General features: G+C 49.6%; 1 protein-coding gene across 2 annotated transcripts in view; it reads left to right on the forward strand.

Annotated features, from left to right (window-relative positions):
• TPCN1 (two pore segment channel 1) overlaps positions 1-23,264 on the forward strand; it is a 42,147-nt gene extending 18,883 nt beyond the window's left edge. For both annotated transcript variants that reach the window (XM_041488453.1, XM_041488452.1), the window contains 24 exons: positions 1,431-1,607; positions 2,459-2,572; positions 2,801-2,931; positions 4,149-4,237; positions 4,820-4,854; positions 5,397-5,455; positions 6,576-6,675; positions 7,595-7,711; positions 8,559-8,683; positions 9,869-9,917; positions 10,116-10,179; positions 10,968-11,012; positions 12,234-12,290; positions 12,382-12,435; positions 12,774-12,846; positions 13,064-13,171; positions 14,356-14,427; positions 15,237-15,326; positions 16,024-16,139; positions 16,817-16,863; positions 17,276-17,429; positions 18,725-18,861; positions 19,549-19,629; positions 20,673-23,264. In XM_041488453.1, coding sequence (XP_041344387.1) covers positions 1,431-1,607; positions 2,459-2,572; positions 2,801-2,931; positions 4,149-4,237; positions 4,820-4,854; positions 5,397-5,455; positions 6,576-6,675; positions 7,595-7,711; positions 8,559-8,683; positions 9,869-9,917; positions 10,116-10,179; positions 10,968-11,012; positions 12,234-12,290; positions 12,382-12,435; positions 12,774-12,846; positions 13,064-13,171; positions 14,356-14,427; positions 15,237-15,326; positions 16,024-16,139; positions 16,817-16,863; positions 17,276-17,429; positions 18,725-18,861; positions 19,549-19,629; positions 20,673-20,795 — 2,217 coding nt within the window. In that variant the 3' untranslated portion in view covers positions 20,796-23,264. The remainder of the gene's footprint in view (positions 1-1,430; positions 1,608-2,458; positions 2,573-2,800; positions 2,932-4,148; positions 4,238-4,819; positions 4,855-5,396; positions 5,456-6,575; positions 6,676-7,594; positions 7,712-8,558; positions 8,684-9,868; positions 9,918-10,115; positions 10,180-10,967; positions 11,013-12,233; positions 12,291-12,381; positions 12,436-12,773; positions 12,847-13,063; positions 13,172-14,355; positions 14,428-15,236; positions 15,327-16,023; positions 16,140-16,816; positions 16,864-17,275; positions 17,430-18,724; positions 18,862-19,548; positions 19,630-20,672) is intronic.
• Positions 23,265-23,320: the final 56 nt, after the last annotated feature.

Consider the following 23,320-nt stretch of genomic DNA (forward strand, 5'->3'; position numbering starts at 1 on the left):
CTGCTGCAGCTCTGATGGTGATGAGCACAGCAAGCCTGGCCCTTCGGATGGGGGTGATTGCTGCTGCTGCCTTGACCATTGGCCACGGTGACACTGTCCTTGAAATGAGGTAGAATCACTTAAAGAGTTTTGTGAGCAGTGGCTGCAGGCAAGTGTTGGGTCTGGATAAGAGGGCTTTGCTGTCCAGGCACGTTTGGAATTGCTTGGCTCCCAGGAGGCAGGATTTAGCCTGTTTGTCATTCCACAAGTGTGTCCTGCCAGGGTGGATGGGAACGACCCTGCTGATCTCAGCCTGGGCTCTGTGCAGGGCTGGCTCTGTCCTGCTCCAGCCTGGCTCTCTGACCCAGCAGTGTTTGTTCTGAGACCCACTGTGAGCTGGAGTAAGTGAGAAACATTGGGAACCCTCTCCTGAGCGAGTCTGGAGAATGCTTCACTTCCTAAAGGAGAGTTCCCTGACCCGTTATCCCTTTGCAATCACAGCTATTCTGCTTTGGTAGTAATAGCTTGACTGTCCTTGCAGTAATTGCCTGCCTGGGAAGATGTTATTTAAATAAAATCTCACCACTTCTTGTGCATCTGTGTGGCCCTGCTGGGGAAAAGTGATCTCTTATGACAGTTCCCAAGAGGCAGTAAGTTTCCTGTGAGTGACAAAAGCTCCCTTGCCCAAACTGCTGACTCGAGAAAGAGAAGAAGCTGTTGGGTGGTTCTGATGAAAACCCTCTAAAATCTCCCCAAAAGAAGTTTCATCCTGGGGGTAAAAATAGTCATGATGTAGCTGTTTGAAAATCAGTTGTAGGCAAAATGTTAAGATGGAGTATCTGACCTTTTAATGTTAATTAAGCTTTGTAGTTAAGAGGGAATGACAAATCAGCATAGAGACTTGTTAATTTTTCATGGAGTCTGTCTTACATTCCTGAAGCAGAAAACACTGTGTGTGCTCCAGTGTTTTCTCCCAGACATTTTGCAAGGCCAAGATAAGGAGGAACAACTGTCAGCCAGGTGCCCTGGAGCTTATCTGGGTGTTTTCGTGTTCTGTCCTGGAGAAGTTTAATCAAATAAGTCTGTAAACATGTGGAAGTAGTTGCAAGTAAATGAAGTGCTGTGTTTGTGTTGGGATGTTGGCTGAAGTTTCTTTGCCTGCCTTTACAAACTCTCCCAGCTCTCTGCCTCATTGTGAAAAGGCTCAGGGGTTTCTGAAGCAGGAGTTTGTGGATATTAAAGAGTTTCATTACTGAAATGTGGTTATGAGCAGAAGGGGATGTCCCATGTGTGTAGAGTCCATTCCTCAATAAACACATCAACGACAGGCTGTAAATGGGAATATAGTCTGTTGGGAATTGTATCTCATCCCTATAAAAATGTGCATTCTTCACTCTTTATGGTACCAAGAGTCACTAATGCTGTCCCCTTCTTTATTCCTGCTGCCCTAGGAAGGAGAAAATAATGACAAGTTCTTCACTCACCCCAAAAATGCCAAAGCACTCGCTGCCTACCTCTTTGCACACAACCACCTTTTCTACCTGATGGAGCTGAGCACGGCCCTGCTGCTGCTGCTGCTGTCCCTGTGCGAGGCTCCCGCCGTCCCCATGCTCCGCCTGGGCATCTTTGTGAGTACCTGGCCCTAAATGGCAAAGGCTGCTTGCTCTGCAGCGTGGGTAAGAGGAAAATGATGGCCAAACAGAGAGGAAGGAGGAGGCACTAAGAGGAAAAAAAATCCACCTGGTTTGTTCTGTAAATGGTTGACAGCGGATGGGCCAGACAGCAAAACTTCCTTTTTCCGTCTGATCCAGGCAGACCACAATGAAAGTGGTACTCATTTTGTGCCATCAGTTTGTGCAGTTCTTCGTTCAGTAACAGAAATGGGTGGGATTTTCCTTTCTCATGAGATAACTCAGCAGTCTGTGGGCTTTGATGGGGTGGTTTCAAAGCTGTTGTCAGGGCTGGTGCCATTACTCCAGCACCACCACTGGTTCTAGAACACAGATCAGGACTTTCCCTGTGATTGTCCAGAATGTCTAATTCAAGGGAAAACCCTTCTCTGTATAAACTCTCTCTGCCCAGAAGCTCTCCTTCTAGTGTTCCACTAAAAAAATTACAGTCTCCATCTTTTTTCAAAGTGCTTCTGCTCAAGTTGTTGATATCTTGGCCTTTTGTTTCAAGTGTATCAATAATTTTTTCCCATGTTGCTCAAGCCCAGAAGGGACATGGACTTCAGGAAATTCTGGCCTGGTACTGCTTGGAGGCAAATTGCACAGGCTTTAATAAAAACACAAAGCAGTAGATACAGAAACTTTGAGAAACACCGCTCTGTTGGCTGTAAAAGAGTGGCTTGGGGTTTTCCTGCGTGCCACAAGGCCATGCTCAGACTGCTGTCAAACCCAGCAGCCCCTTGGAAAAGGAGGGGCAGGAGTGTGGCCTCTGCTGTGCTGCTGTTCTCACCAGCCCTGTGCCGCGGCAGGTCCACGCTACCCTGGAGCTGTTTGCGTTAATCGTGGTCGTCTTTGAGCTCTCCATGAAGATGAGGTGGCTGGGCTTCCAAACCTTTATCAGGCACAAAAGGACTATGGTCAAGGTGAGTTGTCTGCTTGATTGTCAGGGTTTCTCCTTTAGCACCTCCAAGAACCAAAGAGCCAGATGAAATACTGGCCTGCCCTGCAGCAGGGTGACGTAGCCGCTATGTCCCAGCTGCCAGGTGATTCATGCCAGATCCCTCCACTCTCAGGGACACTCCCATCCTTCAAATGTGTAAATAAACAGGTGGTCAGGCAGAGCTTTGCCTCTGATCTCCCGTTTCTTGCAGACGTGTGTGCTGTTGGTGCAGTTCATCGAGGCCATCGTGGTGCTGGTGCGCCAGACCTCGCACGTGCGCATCACCCGCGCCCTGCGCTGCATCTTCCTCGTGGACTGCCGCTACTGTGGGGCTGTCAGAAGGTGATGCTGGGCTGCCTGGGGCTCTGCCCTCACTCCTGGGGCTCTGCCCTCACTCCTGGGGCTGGGCTGGAGGGAAAGCACTCGCATCCTGTCAGGTTGGGCGTGGGTCTTGGGTCTTCAAAGAGACTGGAGCTGTTGTGGTTGTTGTAAAGTTGTTTATTGTGTGAATACATCAGCCTCGAAGAGTCCAGAGGGTTGAAGTCTGTGCTAAAAGCTTCCTGGCGTAGAGTGCTGGTGTTCTGAGCAGCAGCTAGCAGCTACTATCCCTTCTTTTCTTCATCTCCTTTGCACCCCAGTACAGGGGGATTTTATTCATAAATCATCCAATCAGCTGAAAACACGATTCTAAAACATTCTTCCTGCACCTACCCGAGCTTGATTCTAGTGTGTGAAAGTAGTGTCAGTTCTTACCCAAAATCTGCACATGGAGTTCTGTCTGTTCATGCAAACAGTTCTGTCTGTTCTGTCCAGAAATGCAGGCAATGTTCTGCTATGTTTTCATTATGTCTGGAGCTAAGTTAATTTTGTGAAAGGTAACACTACTGAACTTTAAACTAGGCTTTAGGGCTTTTACTAGCTAACACAGTCTCTTAAGGCACTTAAGATATATTTCCACTTACTTAAAACTAAAACTTACACTTTTACTCCATTTCTGTGTGGCTTAATATATTTCATTTTCTCTAAAGGTTCCAGTTTAATCCCTGCATTCCTTTCTCTCTCTGAGGGACTCAGAGAGGCTTATGTTTCACGCATTCCAACAAAATCCTGCAAGCATCCCAGGAAAGTCAGTGTCTTTCACTGACATTTGTGTTGGAGATGGTTCCACTGTGAGCTAAGTGTGGATGTGCTGGTGGTGCACAGGGCTTGGGTGTGTAAAGCACCTCAGAGAGACCAGCACAGGGTGTGGCTGCCCTGGCTCTGCTCCTGGGCTGGCCTGGAAACTGCCCAGTGAATCAGGGCTGGTCTTCAGTCTGCAGGAGGAGAGCTGAGAGTGTGACATGAGTGTTGTTTGCAGTACCTGAGAGCTGACTGCAAAGGACAGATGGGTAGCTTGGAAGTGATCCTGATTTAGCAAGCTTTCTACTTTTAATCCTTGGAGGGAGTGGGAAGAAGGCCCTCAAGTGTGGGGGGGTGGTGGTGGGTTTTTTTCTTTCCCCTGACAACCTGGAGGAGTAAATGTGCAAATTTTAGTTTATTAATGTTTTCTTATTTTTCAGAAATCTGCGACAGATCTTCCAGTCCCTCCCACCATTTATTGACATCCTTCTCCTCCTGCTTTTCTTCATGGTGATTTTTGCTATTCTGGGTGAGTTGTATTTATGGGTGGAGAAGTGATGCTCTTAACCAGTGATTGTCCAAAAGCAACATGAGCAGCCTGGATCAATATAAAGCTGATCAGGCCCAAAGTGTTGCCAGGATCTTTCATTTATCCCATTTCATCTGCAGTCATCTGGAAGGCAGAGTTAAAACATCCAAAAAATCTGAAGGCTGGGTATTTAATTTTGAGACAAAAGTCCTTTTAACCTCTTCCAGAGCACAGTCAGTGGTGTGTGTTTTCAAGCTCTGCTTCCACCAGCTCTTCTTCCATGCTGACACTTTAATCTGCATCCCCACAAATGCATGTGTCTGGAGTGTACCTGCTACAGCCCAAACCATCCCCAGAAAGTTTATTTTTCAAAAGGAGCAGTGAAATGCCAATGACATCTACTGGCAAATCTCTGTGGAGAAAGTTTGCCAGATGCTCCCATCCTCAGGGTGTCAGAGAGGATTTGCTGTTAGTGGCACCTTCCCTTTGGGAACTGCTCCACTGCTCGACACTGACCTGACTTGGTTTTTGTTTGTTCTTTCTCCTTTCTCTCCTCCTCTGTTTTCTCTGTTGCCTCTTCAGGTTTTTACTTGTTTTCTCCTAACCACTCCGATCCAGTGAGTATCTTGATTTTTTGCATTAAGAATTCAACATTACAGTGCATTTATGGTTTATTCTGTGTGGGACCAAACTGCTCCTGGCAGTGTCACCCTGCTTTACCCTCTGTGGGGAGGAAGACTGTGGAAGGAACTTCCTCCAAGACAGGATGTCCCAAAGGGAGCATTCTCAGAGTTGTTTCTTGTTCTTGGTGCCTTCATTCAGCCAAAAGAGCCACTGTCCCCAGGGGAGGAGGTGTCTGGGGCAAAGCTCAGCCACTTCCACTGCTGTGGTCAGAGTCCAGCAGCCACTGGTTCCTGCTGCTGCCCAGGCTGTGTGGCTGCCTGGGAGAAAGTGTTAATAAAAATGTGCTTTTGGCTTAACCCTTCACACACCATTTCCCAGGGAACTTTAAAAGTGCTGAAGTACTTTTCCCTAGGGAAGGCATCAGGGAATTGTAGGAGTGCCTCTGTCCAAAGAGGTGGGGGACTGGTTGTTTCTTAGAACAAAATGTCCCTGTGAGTTCCTGCTTGCATTTTGTCATGGGAATTTTTTCTTTCAGTACTTCAATACCTTAGAGAACAGCCTGGTGAATCTCTTTGTGCTTTTGACCACTTCAAAGTAAGTTCATGCTCTTCTATCTCAGTCTTTCCCTTTGTCCCAAAGGAGTCTGGCAGAGCCAAGAGTTTATCTGCAGAAATGTTCTGTCTCCAAATGTGTGACCCCTTTCCTCTGCCTGAGAGAGAGAGATGTCCAGGGTCAGCCTGCATGGGAAGAGCTGGTATTTCATTTTACTTGAGGACACTGTGGCATCAGCTGCAGAGTTATCTCTAAGGGCTCAGATGTCTTCATCACTGAGAGGGCAGTTAAGGGGGAAACAGCTTTGTTAGGCCTTGGTCCAAGAAGGGAAAATGTGTGTTTGTGCTCCTTTGTCAGCCAACAGCTCACAGCTGAGAAGTAACTTCCTATTCCTGTGCTGCAGTTCACCTGTCTGCTGGGAAATTGGGATAACAGCAGTGAGTAAATATTGATCTGCTGTCAGGGAGAGCCCTGGGGATTAGGAAATTAGCAAAGGATGGAAGAAATCTGAGGTTGTAACACCTACACTGAGGCTGTACTGCTGTTGTTAAGTGTCAAAGCATAGCCCTTAACCACACCACAAATCCCATTTGGTGTTTGGGTCTGGTGGTGTTCGAGGGTGCCAGGACGAGGGAAGAGAGGAGAATCTTGACTCCATGTTTCAGAAGGCTGATTTATTATATTATGATATTATATTATATTAAAATGTTATACTAAAAACTATACTAAAAGAGTAGAGAGAAAGGATCCATCAGAAGGCTAGCAAGGACAGGAGAGGAATGATAACAAAAGCTCGTGACTCCCAGGGAGTCTGAGCCAGCTGACTGTGATTGGCCATTAATTAGAAACAATCAACATGCACCAATCACAGCTGCACCTGTTGCACTCCACAGCAGCAGAGAGTTATTGTTTACATTTCTTTCCCGAGGCTCCTCAGGAGAAAAATCCTGGCAAAAGGATTTTTCAGAAAATGTCATGGCTACATTTGGGCTGTGTGAGGAATGTGCTTGCCACATTTCTTTTTTTTCCACGAGTTTTGTACAAATGTGCAGATCTTTAGATGAGAGTTCATACACACCCCCCCTCCCTGTGGCTGCTGCCTGTGCAGTGGGCTGTGTACCATGAGGTTTTGGTGTTTACCCCTGTGTCCTTTGGGCTGCAGTTTCCCTGATGTGATGATGCCGTCCTACGCCCGCAACCCCTGGTCCTGTGTCTTCTTCATCGTGTACCTCTCCATCGAGCTCTACTTCATCATGAACTTGGTGAGTCCCCAGGGGAGCCCTTCCCTTCCCTCTGCCTGCTCTCCAAGCTCATTGCTCAGCAGAGTCTTCCCCATTCCCAGAACTGCTCTGCAATCATCTCAGACCCTTTGGCAGAACACTTCTAGAAATGGCAGCTTGGCTATAGATAGAACTTTTTTAATGTCTAACCACGAGGAATTGAACTAAATCACGGAAAACCAAATTATATGAGCATCTTTCAACTACTCTCCCATTAATATCGTGCTTGGAGTGACGTACTCGGTTGCATGAAATTTATTATCCTTCTCTGTCTTAATTATTTATCATAAAATGGCATTTTATTATCTGGACTTGCCCGAAATACTTTGTAAATCAGTTTGAAGGGGATGGAATTACTCAGGATGGCAGGACTGCAGTGCTGATCACTGCAGAGTGAGAGCACAGCTGCCCAAGGGAGGATGTGAGTGCTGGAAAAGGTCTTGCCAAAGGAGCTGAGGAATTCTGCAGCCCAAGGTGAGGGATTTGATGCTTGTGGTTGGATTTCACTGCCTTCCCAGATGGAGGGTCAGCTTGCTATGTGTTAGCCAAAGCTCCCAGGAAGGGTGGATCCAGGGATCCTCAAACCCTGCTTTCCAGGGACAGATCAGGGCATTTTACTATATCTTTTGATATTATTTTCTGCTGGCATTTGTGTAGCCCTTAAAACCCACTAGCAAGTGTTGAGAGGCCAGAAACATCTGGACCTCCTCCAAAAAGTGGATCAGAGCCTGGGGATCCCTTTGTGGGATCCCTTGTGCCAGTGGGACCTCACTGACTCCCTCCTGCCTCCATCAGCATTCCTGCTGCAGGCAGTGCCTCTCCTTGCTTCCCTGAAACCCTGCAGAATATAAAGGTGAGAACAACACTTTTTTTTTCTTTTTTTTTTTCCCTGTCTTCTCAGCTTCTGGCTGTTGTGTTTGACACTTTCAATGACATTGAGAAGAGGAAGTTCAAGTCCCTGCTGCTGCACAAGCGCACGGCCATCCAGCACGCGTACCGGCTGCTGGTCACCAAACAGGTACAGCTGGGCTGGCTGCTGAAACAGCACCTCCAAAAACAGGGCTTCTATCTCTCTTGATTGTTATCAGGCTCACCATGGGCTGGCGGTTTTTTCATTCATGTTCACCTCTGTTTGTGGAGAAAAAGCAGAGTGCTCTGAATTTCAGCCCTGCGTGAGGTTGTGGCTTGGTAAAACGAGGGAGATCTGTGCTGGAGTGCATGTGATCATTGATTTCTCTCTGAATCAGTCTGGGTCACTTGAGGACTTGTTTGGCTTACCAGGCGTCACTACTGAGAGGAGGGATGGGTCATACAATTGAAGATACAATCCATTTTCTAGATCCTGCACAAGTGAGCAGTGCAGAAACAGGAGGAATTCACCTACAAACAGCTTTTTACAGGGACAAACACTGTGAGGAGGAAGCTTGATTTCTTGCTTAACTTGTTGGAGCAGCAAGAGAAATAAGACCCAAGAATAACTAACCCACTTGTAATAGATTAGTTCATGTTTAGTGCACATAGCTGATGGTCTTTATAAAGTGCCATGATGGGATCTGTTAGGCTGCCTGCTAATTTCCCAAGAAGAGGGGTTGAACTCTGCTTGGGGTGTCTGGTTGGACAATTTTCAGGTGATGGGGCATCAGGGAACAGTTCTGCATTTGCTGGAGGGACCCATTGCCTGTAAGGCTTTCTGATCTCTCTGCCCTGGGATGAGCTTAGTGTGCTAAAGTAATAGCTCAGGCTGCTTAGGGGGCTCAGTTACATCGTATGAAATCCTGCTCAGAACAAATCCAGGGTGAGAACTAAAAGCCTCTGTGCATTCCTGCCTGATGCTGCTGCTTCTGACAGCATTCCTTTGTTTCCAGAGGCCGTCTGGAATTTCCTTCAAGCACTTTGAAGGGCTGCTGCGGTTCTACAAGCCCCGGATGTGTGCCAGGGAGAGATATCTCACCTTCAAAGCACTGAATCAGAGCAATACCCCTTTAGTCAGGTAGGATGCTCCTGCTGCTGCACCCAGAGCAGGGAGCTTGCTGTGCTTTGGGGAGGATGGCTGGCTCTATGGAATGAGTGTTCTGGGATGGGAAGGGTTTTTGTGGGAAGCAGGGAGCTGGGAGGGGTGGGTACCCTGAGAGCCGAGGTGCTGGAGTCGCTGCGTGCCCTCTTGTGGATACAGCACTGCTGGCACTCACAGGCAGGAGCTGCTTCCCTCTGCCCTGGCAGAGCAGAGGCAGGAGCTGGGGACTTCTGGAGCCTGCCAGGAGCATTTCCTCACGCAGCGCAGCCTCGCAGCTTTACAAGTTTTTGCTTTTTTCCAGCAGCTGGCTGTCCCCCCTAGGGTTTTGTTAATTAAAATTTGGTTCTGCTGGTGCTTTCAGGGCTGCCATCCTCTGTGTTATGAGGCAGAGAATTGCCATTCTGGTAGGGGGTGGGTGCAGCTAACTCCAGCCAGCAAGGGACTAGAGGGAATTAGAGCAGGAGACCTTCTCTTCCTTTTCCTTTGTTCTGGCCACAGACAGGTTCCAAGTGACTCTCCTGTGAAACTGGTGCTGATGTTTCTCCTTGAAGTCAAGTGCCACAGAGAAGTATTGAAAATGGCACAGGGAGAAGGACTGAGTTGTGAAATTTAGGCACCGATGTCACCAGTAAGAGTCTGAGAAGTTCAGCATCCTCACTTCCAGACACATAAAAGCTGTTACAGGCCTGACCCTGGGCACCCAGACAGGCACTCATGTTCTATGAGTTTCTTTGCTTTCATGTCCTTTTTCAAACTTCATTTTTACCTTGAAAAGAAAATGTGCAAAGATGTTAGAAAAGGACTGTACGAGTAATTAAGCCAGTCCAAGACTTCTTCATGAAGAGCAGTGCAATCTCCATCCCTTGGAGCTGGCATCTAAGCCTCAGGTCTTTCCTCTCAGTGGTACAACTCTGGAGTTCAGCAGAGTCAGAGCTTCCCTTAAGGGCTGAAGCATTACAGAAAGGAGATTCTGGCTATTGTCAATCAGGAACCTTTGGCCAGGCTGGGAAGAGGTCACTGCTGAGTCCTGTCAGCTGTGGCTGCGGTTCTGATAAGGAGTTAATCACTTCCAGGGACTCTCCACTGCTGGTGTCTGACAGGGACAATTAAGGATCTGCTCACCCTCAAGGCTCTGATCAGATGTGTCTTTCTGTTTTGCAGTCTAAAGGATTTTTACAATTTCTATGAAGTTGTTGGCTTAAAATGGAAGGTAAGAGTTTGTTGGGTGCAGAGGAAGGAAGCCGTGTGTGGGAGGGAGAGAAAAGGAGTGGTTAGAGAGGAGCTGGGTGAGAAACAAAGGCAATCTAAGGGAAGCAGGTGATGGGGGTAGGGTGGGTCTCCATCCCTGCCCTTTTTTTTGCATGGATGTGGCTCTGCCTGCTGCTGCCCGTGGCTGTTCTGCTTCCAGGCCAAACGGAACCGCGAGCACTGGTTTGATGACCTGCCTCGGACTGCGTTCCTTATTTTCAAAGGTAACACACTCTTTTCATGGCAGCATGGGTTCAGCTGGCAGCAAGAGCATTCCTTACAAAGACAGGACACTCTGAAGGGACTTTCTCTTGTGTCCCTGGCAAACAGCTGAGGGAAGGCCTTCTAACCAGCTCCATGGGTATCCAGAGCCTCCGAGGCCAGAGACTTGGATTGAGAGTCTCCAGGGAGGATTTCTGTCCTGTAAATATTCCTGCAGTGGCTGTGGAGTGGGATTTGGGTTGTCACAAAAGCTCTTAGGCTGCCTGGTCCCATTCAGGTCAAAGACAGCAGTTTGGGAAGGGAAAAGAGAGGCCTGAAACCCCCATCAGATCATGTCTTGCCAATTTACGTCCTGTGTCCCAAGTTCCCTGGCTGGATGTCGCCGTTCAGAATTAAGAACCTGCAGCTCTTCTGAGGTGGTGTGTGTTCCTGGGGAAGAGCTGACACCCTCTGATCCAAACACAGCTGCCACAGGAGCCCTCAGAGCTCTGCTGATGCTCCCAACCCTCCTTGTTGTTCCAAACACAGAGCATTTACCTCTGTCCACCCCAGAATTAGCACACAGAGACCAAACAGGGCAGCTTGGGGGCTAAGGATAAGGACTTCATTGCTGCTGAAATTCTGAAGGATATTTAAACTTGTTCCCAAAAAGTGGAAGTTAATCATCTGCTGATCTGTTTAGCTTCTGTGCTGAGGTTGGTATGGAAAATGTCTCTAGGGAGAAGACAGAGGGATCTGTGGTGTGGAGGATGGTGTAAACATTTGTTTTATCATCCTTTCCTTCACACAGGCATCAACATCCTGGTGAAGTCCCGTGTGTTCCAGTACACCATGTGTGAGTAGGAAAAATCTGCTTGGCTCCCTTGCTCCTGTGGCTCTGGTGTGCTGGGTCTGCCATTCCTCCAAGGAATTTGGAGGAACTTTCACAGAATCACAGAATCACCGGGTTGGAAGAGACCTTCAAGATCATGGAGTCCAGCCCAGCCCCAACACCTCAACTCAACCCTGGCCCCCAGTGCCCCATCCAGGCTTTGTTAAACACACCCAGGGATGGGGACTGCACCACCCCCCTGGGCAGCCATTCCAGAACTTTATCAGCCTTTCTGTAAAAAACTTTCCCCTAATATCCAGCCCATATTTCCCTTGGTGCAGCTTGAGACTGTGTGTTCTGGTTGTGTCAGTGCTGCCTGGAGACAGAGCCCAGCCCAGCTGAGCACAGGCACCTTTCAGGAGCTGTAGAGAGTGATAAGGTCACCCCTGAGTCTCCTTTCCTCCAGGCTGAGCACCCCCAGCTCCCTCAGGAGTTCCTCTCAGGGTTTGTGTTCCCAGCCCCTCTCCACCCTCATTGCCTCCTCTGGACACACTCAAACTTCTCTCAACGTCCTTCCCAAACTTGGTGTGGTCTGAGCCGTGGTTGATGGACAAATTTTGGAGTTTTGGTGGGGAGGGAGGGAACTGCTTCGTTGTACCACCAGCCTGGGCTCTCAGCTCTCGTTCTGGAGAGGCTCCCTGGCTCTCTGCACAGCACCTCTGTGGGGCTTGTTGCATTTAGGTGGGTTGGTGATCAGCTCTCCCAAACCTTGAGGGGTTTATCTTGCAGCTGGAGGATGCTGGATGAGGAAGTGCCTTCCCAGTGAGCCACATTCTGTTTGCTCCCGAGGAGCTGTGAGCATCCTCACTGCTGGAGGGATTGCTTGGCAACTGAGCTGCCTGAGACAGGGAATCTGTGCTTCTGTTCTCTAGAGGAGAAAGAGTGCTTCCTCCTGGTGCTGCCTGCTGGCTTCTAAGTGATTATTTCTACTCAGCAATTATGGGCTTGGGTTTTTTGTTTTTTTCTTATAGTTTTGTCTCTTTTTGAACATAAAGGCATAAAGACACTGCATCTCTTAAAGGCCTGGAGAAAGACATGGGGGAAGACTCACAATTTATGAGTTCAGTTTGTTCATTGACTTGGAACCAGTGACCCTGCCACTTGTCTGTGTTGTATTCTTTGTGTTGGCCTGAGAAATGGATATCCAGGAGTGGTTTTGCTATGGGTTTTTCCTTTCTTTTCCAGACACTGTGGTGGCTGTGAATGGAATTTGGATTCTTGTTGAAACCTTCATGCTGCAAGGTAGGAAACATCACAGCTTGTTGCTTGACTGTGGTGCTGGGGGATTGGAAGAAGGGGAGGACTTGAAAAAAGCTGTTCTTGTGTCTTGCAGGAGGGAATTTCTTCTCCAGGAATGTCCCGTGGAGCTACATAGTCTTCCTCACAAGTAAGCTGATGCCTCCCAACAGAGCTGTGTCATTTCCTGAGGAGCTGGGAAGGGAATTGAAGTTATAATTTCACCTTGGGTGTAGAGCCTCCATCCAGAACAATGGTGTGCCTGGCAGGGATTGTTTTGTAGACTTCTCCAGAGAGAAATCCCCACGAACACAGGGAAATGTGTTGGAGGGGAAAAGTCTCTTTGGCACCTCACTGTGAATGAGGAGGATGGGTGGGGTCTGTTAAACCCCTGTTTAACTGAAATCCTTTAAAACCACCACGAGGAGATGAGCCTTCCCACGAGCCTTTCCTGTGGGGCTGCTCATTCCTGATCCTCTTGTGTTGCAGTCTATGGCGTGGAGCTGCTCCTGAAGACCACTGGGCTGGGGCCTGTGGAGTACCTGTCCTCAGGCTGGAACCTGTAAGTTCATCTTTTTGCATTTCATCTTTTTGGGGTGGAAACACCAACTCCTGAGCCAAGCCTGTAGAGAGGAGCCCATCAGGCAGCTGTTACAATTCTTCTGCCCCTGGCCTCGTGCATCTTGTTAGGCTGGAGCAGCACCCACCCCTCATCTCTGCTGAAGCACTGCTGATAAATCACTGCTCTTACATTAATTTTATTTCATTTTTCTTTCCAGCTTTGACTTCTCAGTCACCCTGTTTGCATTTTTGGGGCTCATGGCACTGGCGTTCAACATGGAGCCCTTTTACTTCATCGTGGTCCTGCGACCCCTGCAGCTGCTGAGGTGAGCTGGGAAGGGCTGGGAAGGGGGGATTCCAGAGAGCAGGTGGGACAAATCAGGCTTGTTTTCCATCAGTCCCACTGGGGACTGAGCTCCTCAGCAGGAGAGGGCAAGGATTGCTCAGTGGGAGTGTGACTGTGGCAAACAGGAGTTGCGTGGGGTAATGGGATTAGCCCGAGTTATCAAAATGAGCGATAACAAAAACTTGGGATGGATATGAAAACCCTGGGCTTTGGAGCTTAAGCTGATCTCTAATAGAGATCAAGGGATTTACTGGGGGCAGATTATCCTGTGTCTGCCTTCGTGGGGTTCTTACACCTCCTCTAAATTGTCTGATGCTGTTCAGAGAAAAGCTTTTCTGTCAGGGTGAGATGGTCTGAGCCAGTTTAATAATTTCCATTGAATTACCAGAAATTACAGTTTTCAAAGGATGCTGCTTTCTAGGGTGAAGTACTGCCCTGCTCCAACTGCATCTCACACTTTGAGCAAGACCATGGCCTGCCACCTCTGTGCAGTTCAGGGAGCTGGGGCTGATTAACCCTCTCGTGCCGAGGTGCACTCACCTTCACAAACACCTCCAGAGCCACAGGGGAAGGGATTTGAGGTGAAATGTTTCATCAAAAACAAGCTGATGTAGTTTAGCTCTTCAGTGAGAATTTTAAGAACACTTCATGACACTCAAGAGGGGGAAAAAAAAATGTTTTCTCTGTTCCTCCCCTGCCAAAGCCTGTTTGGCAGCTGTGTTTCTCTGTAAAGGATAATGGGGTTGCCAAAGCTTAAATTAGCAGGCACAGTGTAGTTTTGTTTCATCAATTTTTATCGGGTCATGGGGGAAACACAGAAAAGCTTGTGTCTGGGGGAAGCAGGAATGAATCCTGACCCTGTACACAGGCCTAGTGTAAGTTCTTACAATTTTTAGGAGTTTTAAATAGCTGTTTATGCATCATGCCATGTAAAAAGACAGCCTTTTTTCCCTGAGACCCTCAGTTCTGTTGAATGTGTCATAAACATTTAGATGGGACAGCAGGAAGGTGAGCAGAGACCACTTGAACAAGAGCAGAGAGGTGTCAGGAAACCTCACTGTCGTTGACCTGCGAGGTAGAGAGAGCTGGGATCCTCCTTTTTGCCCTTTCCCCGAGCACCAGGAGAGCTGCAGGGTGTGGGTAACTCCTGGCCTCTCCTTCCAGGCTGTTCAAACTGAAGAAGCGCTACAGGAACGTGCTGGACACCATGTTTGAGCTGTTCCCTCGCATGGCCAGGTACCAGCTCTGCTCCTGGAGAGGGCAGGGAGGGTCTGGGGGCAGGGAAGGTCTGGGGGCAGGGAGGGTCTGGGGCAGGGCAGGGAGGGTCTGGGGTCAGGGCAGGGACCTGTCCAGCCTGCTCTGATCTCTCAGTGGGTAGTTACTGATTCCTCTCAGCCAGTGGAGTGTTCTTCCAATTCCTTGGAGCAGCAACACTCCAGCACCCTGGGCTCCTCCTGCTTTGGTGGTAGGAGGATAACTAAGAGTTATTTTTAGTTTTTCTCCCCCATCCCAGCTTGCTGGGAGACAAAGCCCCTGTGGGATGAACATTGGCACAAATCCCCCTGGCTCCAGCTGTTCCCTGTCCTCAGCAGAGCCCCTGAGAACATTTTTGTGGAATGGTGGTGCTTGAGTGCTCCTCCTGAGCCCTGCTTCCCTCCCAGGAGGCCTGAGCTGGCTGGAGAGCCCTGCTCTTGGCACAGTCCCTGCGTGCAAGGATGTGGAGAGGGCAGGAACAGTGTGTGGTGTTCTTTATTGAAGGAGCTGTGGAGAGATGTTTATTTAACAGGAAAGGACAGGCTGGGAGGGGATCCAGGCTGCTCTTTGGTTTCCCTCTCCAGTGAGTGGCAAACTCCTTGTCCAAGGGCTCCCTGAATGAGAGCAGGCCAAGAGCTGCAGAGCACCGCAGCAGGGAGGGTGGGCTGGGCTTTCCTGTGCTGCTTCCCATCCCTTGGAAATTCCTCCCAGAGCAGCCAGCCTAGGATTTTGTGTTTCCCTGCCTTAGCAACTCTTCAGCAGCACAGTACTCTTTCTGTTTCTGCCTCCAGCCTGGGTTTAACCCTGCTGATCTTCTACTATTGCTTTGCCATCGTTGGCATGGAGTTCTTTGCTGGCGTGGTCTACCCGAACTGCTGCAAGTGAGTACCTCAAATCCAGCCCCCTCAAGAGTGCTTTTGGTGCTCAGCCAGCAGCAGGGAGCTCTGGCAGCTCCATTTCCTTGTGGAGAAGTGGCCTGGGGCTGAATGGGGTTTTGTAGCTAAGGCAACACGTGGCAAAAATCCAGGAGATACTTCATTTCTCTTGCCCCATGCCTGGAAGTGTCCAAGGCCAGGTTGGACAGGGCTTGGAGCAGCCTGGGATGGTGGAAGGTGTCCCTGCCCATGGCAGGGGATGGAACTGGATGAGCTTTAAGGTCCTTTCCTACCCAAACCATTCTGTTTCTATGATGCCAGAGTTGCTTGTCCAGCAACAAATTCACCCAACATCGATTCACCTGGTCCTGGACTCTAAGCTGTGCTGTGCCCTTTTCACCTTTAATGATGGCAGACCAGTTGGAAATGCCAAGCTTGAAGGGTGTGAGCCAAGGAACTCAAACTCTCAGTTTCTCTGGTATAATATTTGCTGAATGATTAGAAATATTCCATGTGCTCCCTGGGCTTGTGCTGAGCTCTGAAGGAGAGAGGATTCCTTCCAGAGGAAAAGACAAATACTGGCTAAGAGGTAGAAATTGCTGCTCTTCTTACCACCTTCTAGAGGGGCTGGTATTTATAATTTTTTAGATTTTCTTTGCTTTTCCAGTCTCTGCTGATTCTTTGTCCTGTTTTCTCCAACCAGCACAAGCACGGTCGCAGATTCCTACCGCTGGGTGAACCACACAGTTGGCAACAAAACAGTTGTGGAAGAAGGTTATTACTATCTCAACAACTTCGACAACATTCTGAACAGCTTTGGTAAGGGCACTTTTGTCCCTAGAAAAGATTATCCTGTGTTCCTGCGGAGCTGGATGGCTCTGTAATGCTGTAATGCTCATGTGAGCCTGGGTCTCTCCCAGGCAGTCCTGCTAATGCACCTCACTCAGCATCGTGCTCTTTGTCTGGAGAGCTCCAGCTGGCTGATTGTGCCAGGACTGCTTTGCAGGGTAAGCACAGGTCTCAGAGCCAGCTGGAAGCCAGCAGATCTGTTCTGGCTGGTGGTCAGACCAGAGGTGTTCCAGCAGGGCATTAAAGCACTGCCCTTCTAAAGAACCAGCAGCATTGCCTCTCTTTAAACTCTCTGATGAGGAGTAATTTGAATGTGTTGATTGCTCTCCATGATTTTTTGTAATGTGTGAGCAGAATGCTTATCTCCTGGAGATTTCAGAGGTCTCCATGCTCTCTGGTGAGGAGTCAGGTCTGGTTTCTTTAGGAAACAGAGACGAAGCCATGCTGCAGGTTCTGTGGGTCTGACCCTTTGTCTCAAGTAATTTCAGTAGGGAGGGTCTGAGTTCTCTCTGGATTTGGTGTCTTTATTCAAACTTGACTGTCTTGTGTCACTCTTCCCTGTCAAACACTTTATCTAAAAGTCACTGTGAAGCAGGTCAGGATGGATAAAACAATCACCTGTGTGTGTTTCTCCCTCTTGTGTGCAGTGACACTGTTTGAGCTGACGGTGGTCAACGACTGGTACATCATCATGGTGAGTGACCCCCTGCAGGCAGCACAGCCTGCCAGCTCAGGCACACCTTGACACCACCACTGCTTTCTTCCCGTGGTGGCTTTGTTGCCAGGTATCTTTGGCCCTGACTGTTGGGGGGCATTTGACCCCTTCCATGCTGCTGGGCACGTTCCAGCCTTCACAGGCTGGACAAATGAAGTCACCCTGTGCTCCAGTTGGTCACCCTGCGGTCCAAAGCCACCAACTTTGGATGTTCTGTGTGTTTGCCTGTAGGAACATCTCTTTTTAGCTGCAAGGACCTGTTGGGGCATTGAGCATTGCACAGGCAGTCCCTGGGGTAGAGTGTTCATGCTGCTTTGTGCCTGTTGATAAGCAGTTATCACTGCCTCTCCCTCCTTTTGTGCACTGCTCACTTCTTCCCTCTCCCCTTTAGGAAGGGGTGACATCCCAAACCACTCACTGGAGCCGTCTGTACTTCATGATTTTCTACATTGTGACCATGGTGGTGATGACAATCATCGTGGCCTTCATCCTGGACGCTTTTGTGTTCCGCATGAACTACACTCGGAAGAACCAGGACTCAGAAGGTCAGAGCTGAGGCTTGGCTGACCTGCAGCCTTGTGTCTTCTCTCCCTGCTACTTCATGTCTCTAGGAGAAAATGGGATTGGCCAGGAAAAAACAGATTTTTTTTTAATTTATTTTTTTTAACCTGACATCCTGAGCTACTTCTTTTGCTCGCTGTTCTTTTGCTCGAGCTTGTTCTTTGTGTGATATTTCTATCTGGTCTTCTTGCTCTGCCCCCATCTCTCCCCCAGAATTCCCCAAAAAGCATGGGTGGGTGTATTTATGTGGGTTTTATATATGTCTGTGTACACACACACATACAAACTTCAACCACTTGAGCCATTTCAGCCAAGCTCTTTGAAATGGGAAGTCCGTGTGCATTTCATGCAAGGTTTCTAGGAAACATTGCAGCAGTGATGTAGCAAAGCTCAACAAGGGACCTTGCAGAAAGGGAAGACTGATAATTTTTTTAAACCAATTTCCCTTCCTCACTAATACACTCCCTGGTGGCAGGATGTGTCTCCAAGGTGTTTTGCCAGCACGTTTTTGCCGTGACCTGGAGGATAGCAGACACTGCCTGTCCAGTTCTTCCCACATTTTCTGGTTGTACTTAGCTGCTGACCCTGTGCTGGTTTTGGACATGCCTTTCTAGGAGCTGGCAGAGGCTGGGCTCTGCATCCCCCTCATCACTTACTCACTGTCCTTTTCCTCCTGAGCTGGGGGGTCTGGAGCTGCAGGCCCCTTCCTGACCTGCTAATTCAGGGCCAAAGCCACACTGATGGCTCACAGCCCTTCTCCTGCTGTTCCTTCAGGTGAAGGCCCACCCCCCTGGGGTTTTAGGTGCCAGAAGATCAAATCTGTGTGGCTCAGGAGCTGTTAATTAGAGAAACATTTGTGATCCTTCCTGCACCCAGTTTGAAGGGAGCAGTGAAGGACATTGGTTAGCCCTGGACTCCCAAGCTCTCTTAGGCAGGTGAAGGTCAAAAGGCAGAAACTCTTGATCATTTGATTTCTTAATTTACAGGCTAACAAAAAAAGCTACAAGATTTATTTTTTTTTTTTAAATACCAAGGAGCCTGATGAGACTAGTTTGAGTCAGAAGTTTGCTGGCCCTACACACTGGTTAACTTTCTCCCTGCCTTTCTGGGGGTTGAGCATACCCATGTTCCAGTCACAAAAGCAGGTACAACCTGTACCTCAGCTCTGGCTTGGTCCTGTGTGCTTTAGGCTTTGCCTTCCAGGGTTATCGTAGCAGCTGTTGAAGCAATGCTCATTTTGGTGACTTTTTTCTCCTCTTTGTCTTTCTTGCCTCTCCAGAAGATAATGGCATTGTTCTGGAGAAGGAGATCTCCAAGGAGGAGGTGATTGGCATAATTGAGCTGTACAAGAGGACTTCAGCTGCCACTGAAACAGCTCAGCTGCAGAAGATTGTGTTCCAGATGGACAAATATGGGGTAAGAGGAAATCCTGTGAGTTCTCACCTTGAGGAGAGGGAGGTGTGCCAGGGCCACTCTGTCTGTCTGGTGAGAGAAGATCCTGCCTGTGTCGTGTTCAGGGCTGAGCTGCTGGAGGGACTCTGCAGCATCACAGAATTTTGCTGCTCTGGAAGAGCAGCAGCTGCTCCTTGCCTAGCCTTGGCAAAGTCTGGTCCCTGCTGCCTGAAAACTTCCCTTAGAGCTGCCTGGCCCCTGCTGACTGAAAAAAAAGCATATTTATTTTTCCTTTAAGGAAGCCACTCTCTCATAATTCTCCTGCTCATCTCTCTGTGCCATGAGGGAGCCCTGGGGCTTGGACAGTCCTGGAGCATTATGCAGCAGCATGATGGCATTGATTCCTGGTCCTTCCTTTCTCATGGCACTGCTTATGCTTCCATTCTAAAACATTCCACACTGGGAAAATGAGCTCTTGTCTCAGAACTAGAAGAGCTGGAGTGGTTGTTTTAACAAAGGCCATTGTACCCCTGTGTCACCCGGGCCCAGGGCAGGTGCTGCAGCCTCTCAGGTGACAGCAGAAGGAGCCTGGGCTGGTCTGAGCTCGTCAGTGGGTGGTGGGTGTCTACAGGAAGGATGCTTGAAGTTCCAGCTGCTCAGTGACTGATGAATGTCTTTTTTGGTGTTTCCTCCTCCTTGCCCCAACTCCAGCAAATGTCAACAGTGTTCCTGGGACGCAGGTCGAGGACCAAGAGTGACCTGAGTATGAAGATGTATGAGGAGGAGATACAGGTATGTGGGCCTGAGCTGGAGCTGCCAGCAGGTCAGCGGTGGGAGCATTCCCTGGAACAACAACCCATCCTTTCAAGCCCTGGGGACTGCTTTCCTCTGAGCCCAGGGGTTTGTTAAAGCACAGAGCCCATCAGAGCTCCTCAGTGGTGCAGGTGTGTCAGGCCAGTCTCAGTAGCCACACTGGGGTGTGCACAGGCACTCCTGCTTTGCTGAGCTGCCCTGGGCTCCCCAGGTGTCTGCTGGGGCTGTGAGCACAGTTTGGTGCTGCCTGGGGCTTGGCTGCTGAGCACAGAGCTCTTAAACCTCTGGAATGTGGTTGTGTTTGAGCTTAGGTGTGTCTGTCTGACACAGAAACCAAGGCTGGCTTGTCCCAGGCAGGCCTGCCTGGTTTGCAGGCTGAGCAAGATGGGAGACAACTCAATCAGCAGATTCCCTGGGTTTTCAGCACCTTCCTGCCAGTGCCACCCGTGGTCAGGAGCTTTCTGCCATGGGTTTGGTCACTGCCAAAGGCAGTTGAAGGTCATGGGCTAATGTAATGATTAGTGCTGAAAAAATTAATCTTGTAACATTTTAACATTTAATTTGAATGTGAGAGCAGACAGACTGGGGATGAGTCTTGAGTCCCCTTAAGGAAAATGCACATTATTTACTGTGGGGCTGGGTCACCTGCAGAGGGATTTCCTGCCTGTTCTGCTTGGTCTGTGAGGGATGTGACATCCTGGCATACCCTGAGTGCTGCCCAGCACCAGGAGCTGCCCTGCAGTCCCAGACATCATGGGAACGGGCATCCTGAACCCTGGGTGTTGAGGAGGGATGTCCTGAGGGTGGGAAGTTTCCTTGGGCTGTGGCAAGGTCTCAGTGCATCCACCACAGTTGTGCTGCAGTTGGCTGGGTTGTTCCAGTTTAGGCTGTACCCAGGGCTTTGGGAAGAGCCCTCTGTGCCTGAAAAAAGGAGCCCTCACATGGCAGTGACAGCAGGCTCTGCCCTTTTGGGGGTGTGTGGGGCACAGCCTGATCCCTGCCTCTTTACTCCCCTGCTGCAGGAATGGTATGAGGAGCACTCCAGGAAAGAAGAATCCCAGACACCACTGGCAGAGCCTGCATCTGCTTCCAGCAGCTCCCTGAAGCCCCTGAGCCTCCGGCAGCGCTCCCAGACTGTCATTTAGGCCTAGCTAACGCAGCCACCTTCTATGCAATAACCTAGAGTATTCCTCCCCAGCCTGGATTTGGGGGGTGTATATAGATCTGTCAGTGTACCAGTGTAGGGATCAAATCTTGCCCCCAGCAGTGGTTGCTGAGAAGCCAGAGGCCCGGGGGGCTCGGGGAAGGCTGCTGCACACAGATTGAGTGTGATGCCCATGCTCAGCACATCTGGGCATGGCAGAGCCCTTGTCCCTCTGAGCCCCTTCCCAGGCTCCAGCTGCTGCTGCTTGTCTTAGCACTAACAGACCTTGGGGAAAGGGATGTGTAATCCATTAACAGCAGGGAGTTCGCTGAAGTCACCTGCTTAACAGTAAAACTTCGGCCCTTTTGGAAGATCCCTTGCTCAAAGGGTACCATTAACCTAGGGACAAAAGATCAGGGAGTGACTTTTTGTTTCTGCTCCACCTTCCTTATGCAAAGAAAGGGGAGGTGGTGTGAAATCTCAGCACTTTTGGAAGGGCAGCCTGCCCTCCCCCTCCTTTTTGGCACACCTTGATGCACTCCTGTAGTAGCTCCAGCTCTGAATACTGAATTTTGCTGTCCCCAAGCAGTTCTGAGGCAGAACTGATGGCCAGCACCTGATCATGCTATGGCCATAGGTGGGGCAGGGCTTTGGAGACTCTGTCTCTGCATCACTGCAGGTCAGTCCTGCCATGGCACTGCCTGGGCTTGGGGTCACCTCTGCAAAGCCCAGAGCTCCTGTCTCTGTTCAGGGAGGGGGATTCTGAGGGTGACACGGCTGTGGGGCTCTGCCACTTGGCCACCTGCTCTCTGAAACCTCTCTGGCTGGTCCTTAGCTGGGATAAATGACTGGGCAGAAGAGTGGAAGGTTTTGCAGCTCCAAGTCTGGCTTTTTTCTGCCTGGCTCTGGGTTAGGCAGAGCTCCTGGGCATCACACAGTCCTGCTGGTCAGTCCTCATTCCAGCTGAGCAAGTCCCAGCACAGAGTGGGGCTCCTCCCTTGCAGGAATGTTTCTCAGGCTGGAAAAAGGTCAGCTCAGCTCAGTCAGGTGTTGAAGATCCACTGAAGAGCTCCAGTGTTCCCCTGGCTTGTGGATGCAGGAGGAACGTGGAAGAGAAGGATTCTTCTCACCTGTCTGCTTTTCTGCACCTGAGAGCTGAGGGATGAGGAGGAAGGGGGAAAAGGGATTCCTTCCCAGCTCTGCCAGGGTTGTGGGATTGTGGCAGTTGTGCCATCCTTTGAACCTGTCTCTCCAAGTCTCTCTTCCCTGTCAGCACAGGAAGTTCTGAGGGCTGGAAGTCCCTGGCAGCTGGGATGTTCCTTCACCTCGTGCTGTTTGATCTTTCCTCAGGTTCAGACTAAGAGTGGAGCTTCCTGAGGAGGCTTCCCCCTTCTCCAGGTGCACCAGGCAGTGGCAGGTCTGTGCCCCCATCCCCTTTGTCCCACATGCCTCTCTTTCCTCGGTGGCCTCGCCTGGTGGCACGAGGACAGCAGGAGAGGGCTGATCCCCCCTGGGCAGCTCAGGAGCATTTCCTGGGTGCGTGAGACTTTCAGGGGGAGGCAAGACAGAGCTGATTCTGGAAATCTCTCCCTCCATGGCACGGTGGGAGCACTTGGAAGGAGTGGGAGAGCAGCACACACGCACCAGTGGCTGCTCCCAACCCTTGCCAAACTCCTTGGGTGCCTCACGGCAACTTTTTGTTTTCTTTCTGGATACCTGCAGGTATGAAACTACTTCTGAACTGACCCATGAAGGACCTTAAAGGGCTGTTTTCCAAACCATAAATTCAACCACAAATTAAGGAGCAGTGCAGTTGTTGCTCTTGCAGTTGCTCTGCGTGGAGTCGCAGCCCGGGAGGTTTATCCAGATTAGTCCTGGGGCTGCAGGAGATGGTGTTTATTGTGCTTTAAGTTGTGGGCAGGAGGAATGAGCATTATGAAGATTCGTGGGGAAAAAAACGTGGCTGTGGTTAATCTCCACATTCCCCTACAGCCGATTTCTCCTGGCAGGGCTATCAGTGACTTTTTTTTTCCTTCTGGGTGTGAAAGGAGCTGTGGCTTTAAGCTGTGTTGAGGAAGGCACTGAGGGCTGATCATGCAATAAAGGGCTCCCTGGAGGGCTGGGGGTCAGGGTGCTGCCTCCAAGGTGTTGATCCTCCCCCACATACCCGCTGTGTTCATTATTTTTGTATAACCAAGGAGGGCAGCAGCAGTTTGCTTCTTCCATATGACTTTGGAAGGAAACAAAGTTTGAGTACGGGGCATCCCCTTCTATTTATCCTCCTCTCCCTCCCCCCACACACAGACTGACAATGGAGACAATCATTTTGTAGGGAGCACGGGAGGAAGCACTGCAGGATTTTGTATGCTGGCGTTTTGTTTATAAAAAACCTGGTTTTATGGACGTGTCTGTCAGATGTTCTCTAGATTTTTTCAGGCGCACTAATAAAGAGCATCCTCGGCTTCGTAAAGGCTTCCTTTCCTCCTTCCCCTGTTATTCCAGAGGTGGGCTTGGCCAAGCTGGAGC

This window comes from Pyrgilauda ruficollis, unplaced genomic scaffold (assembly GCF_017590135.1).
Source record: "Pyrgilauda ruficollis isolate IOZ18807 unplaced genomic scaffold, ASM1759013v1 scaffold9, whole genome shotgun sequence".
Lineage (NCBI taxonomy): Eukaryota > Metazoa > Chordata > Aves > Passeriformes > Passeridae > Pyrgilauda > Pyrgilauda ruficollis.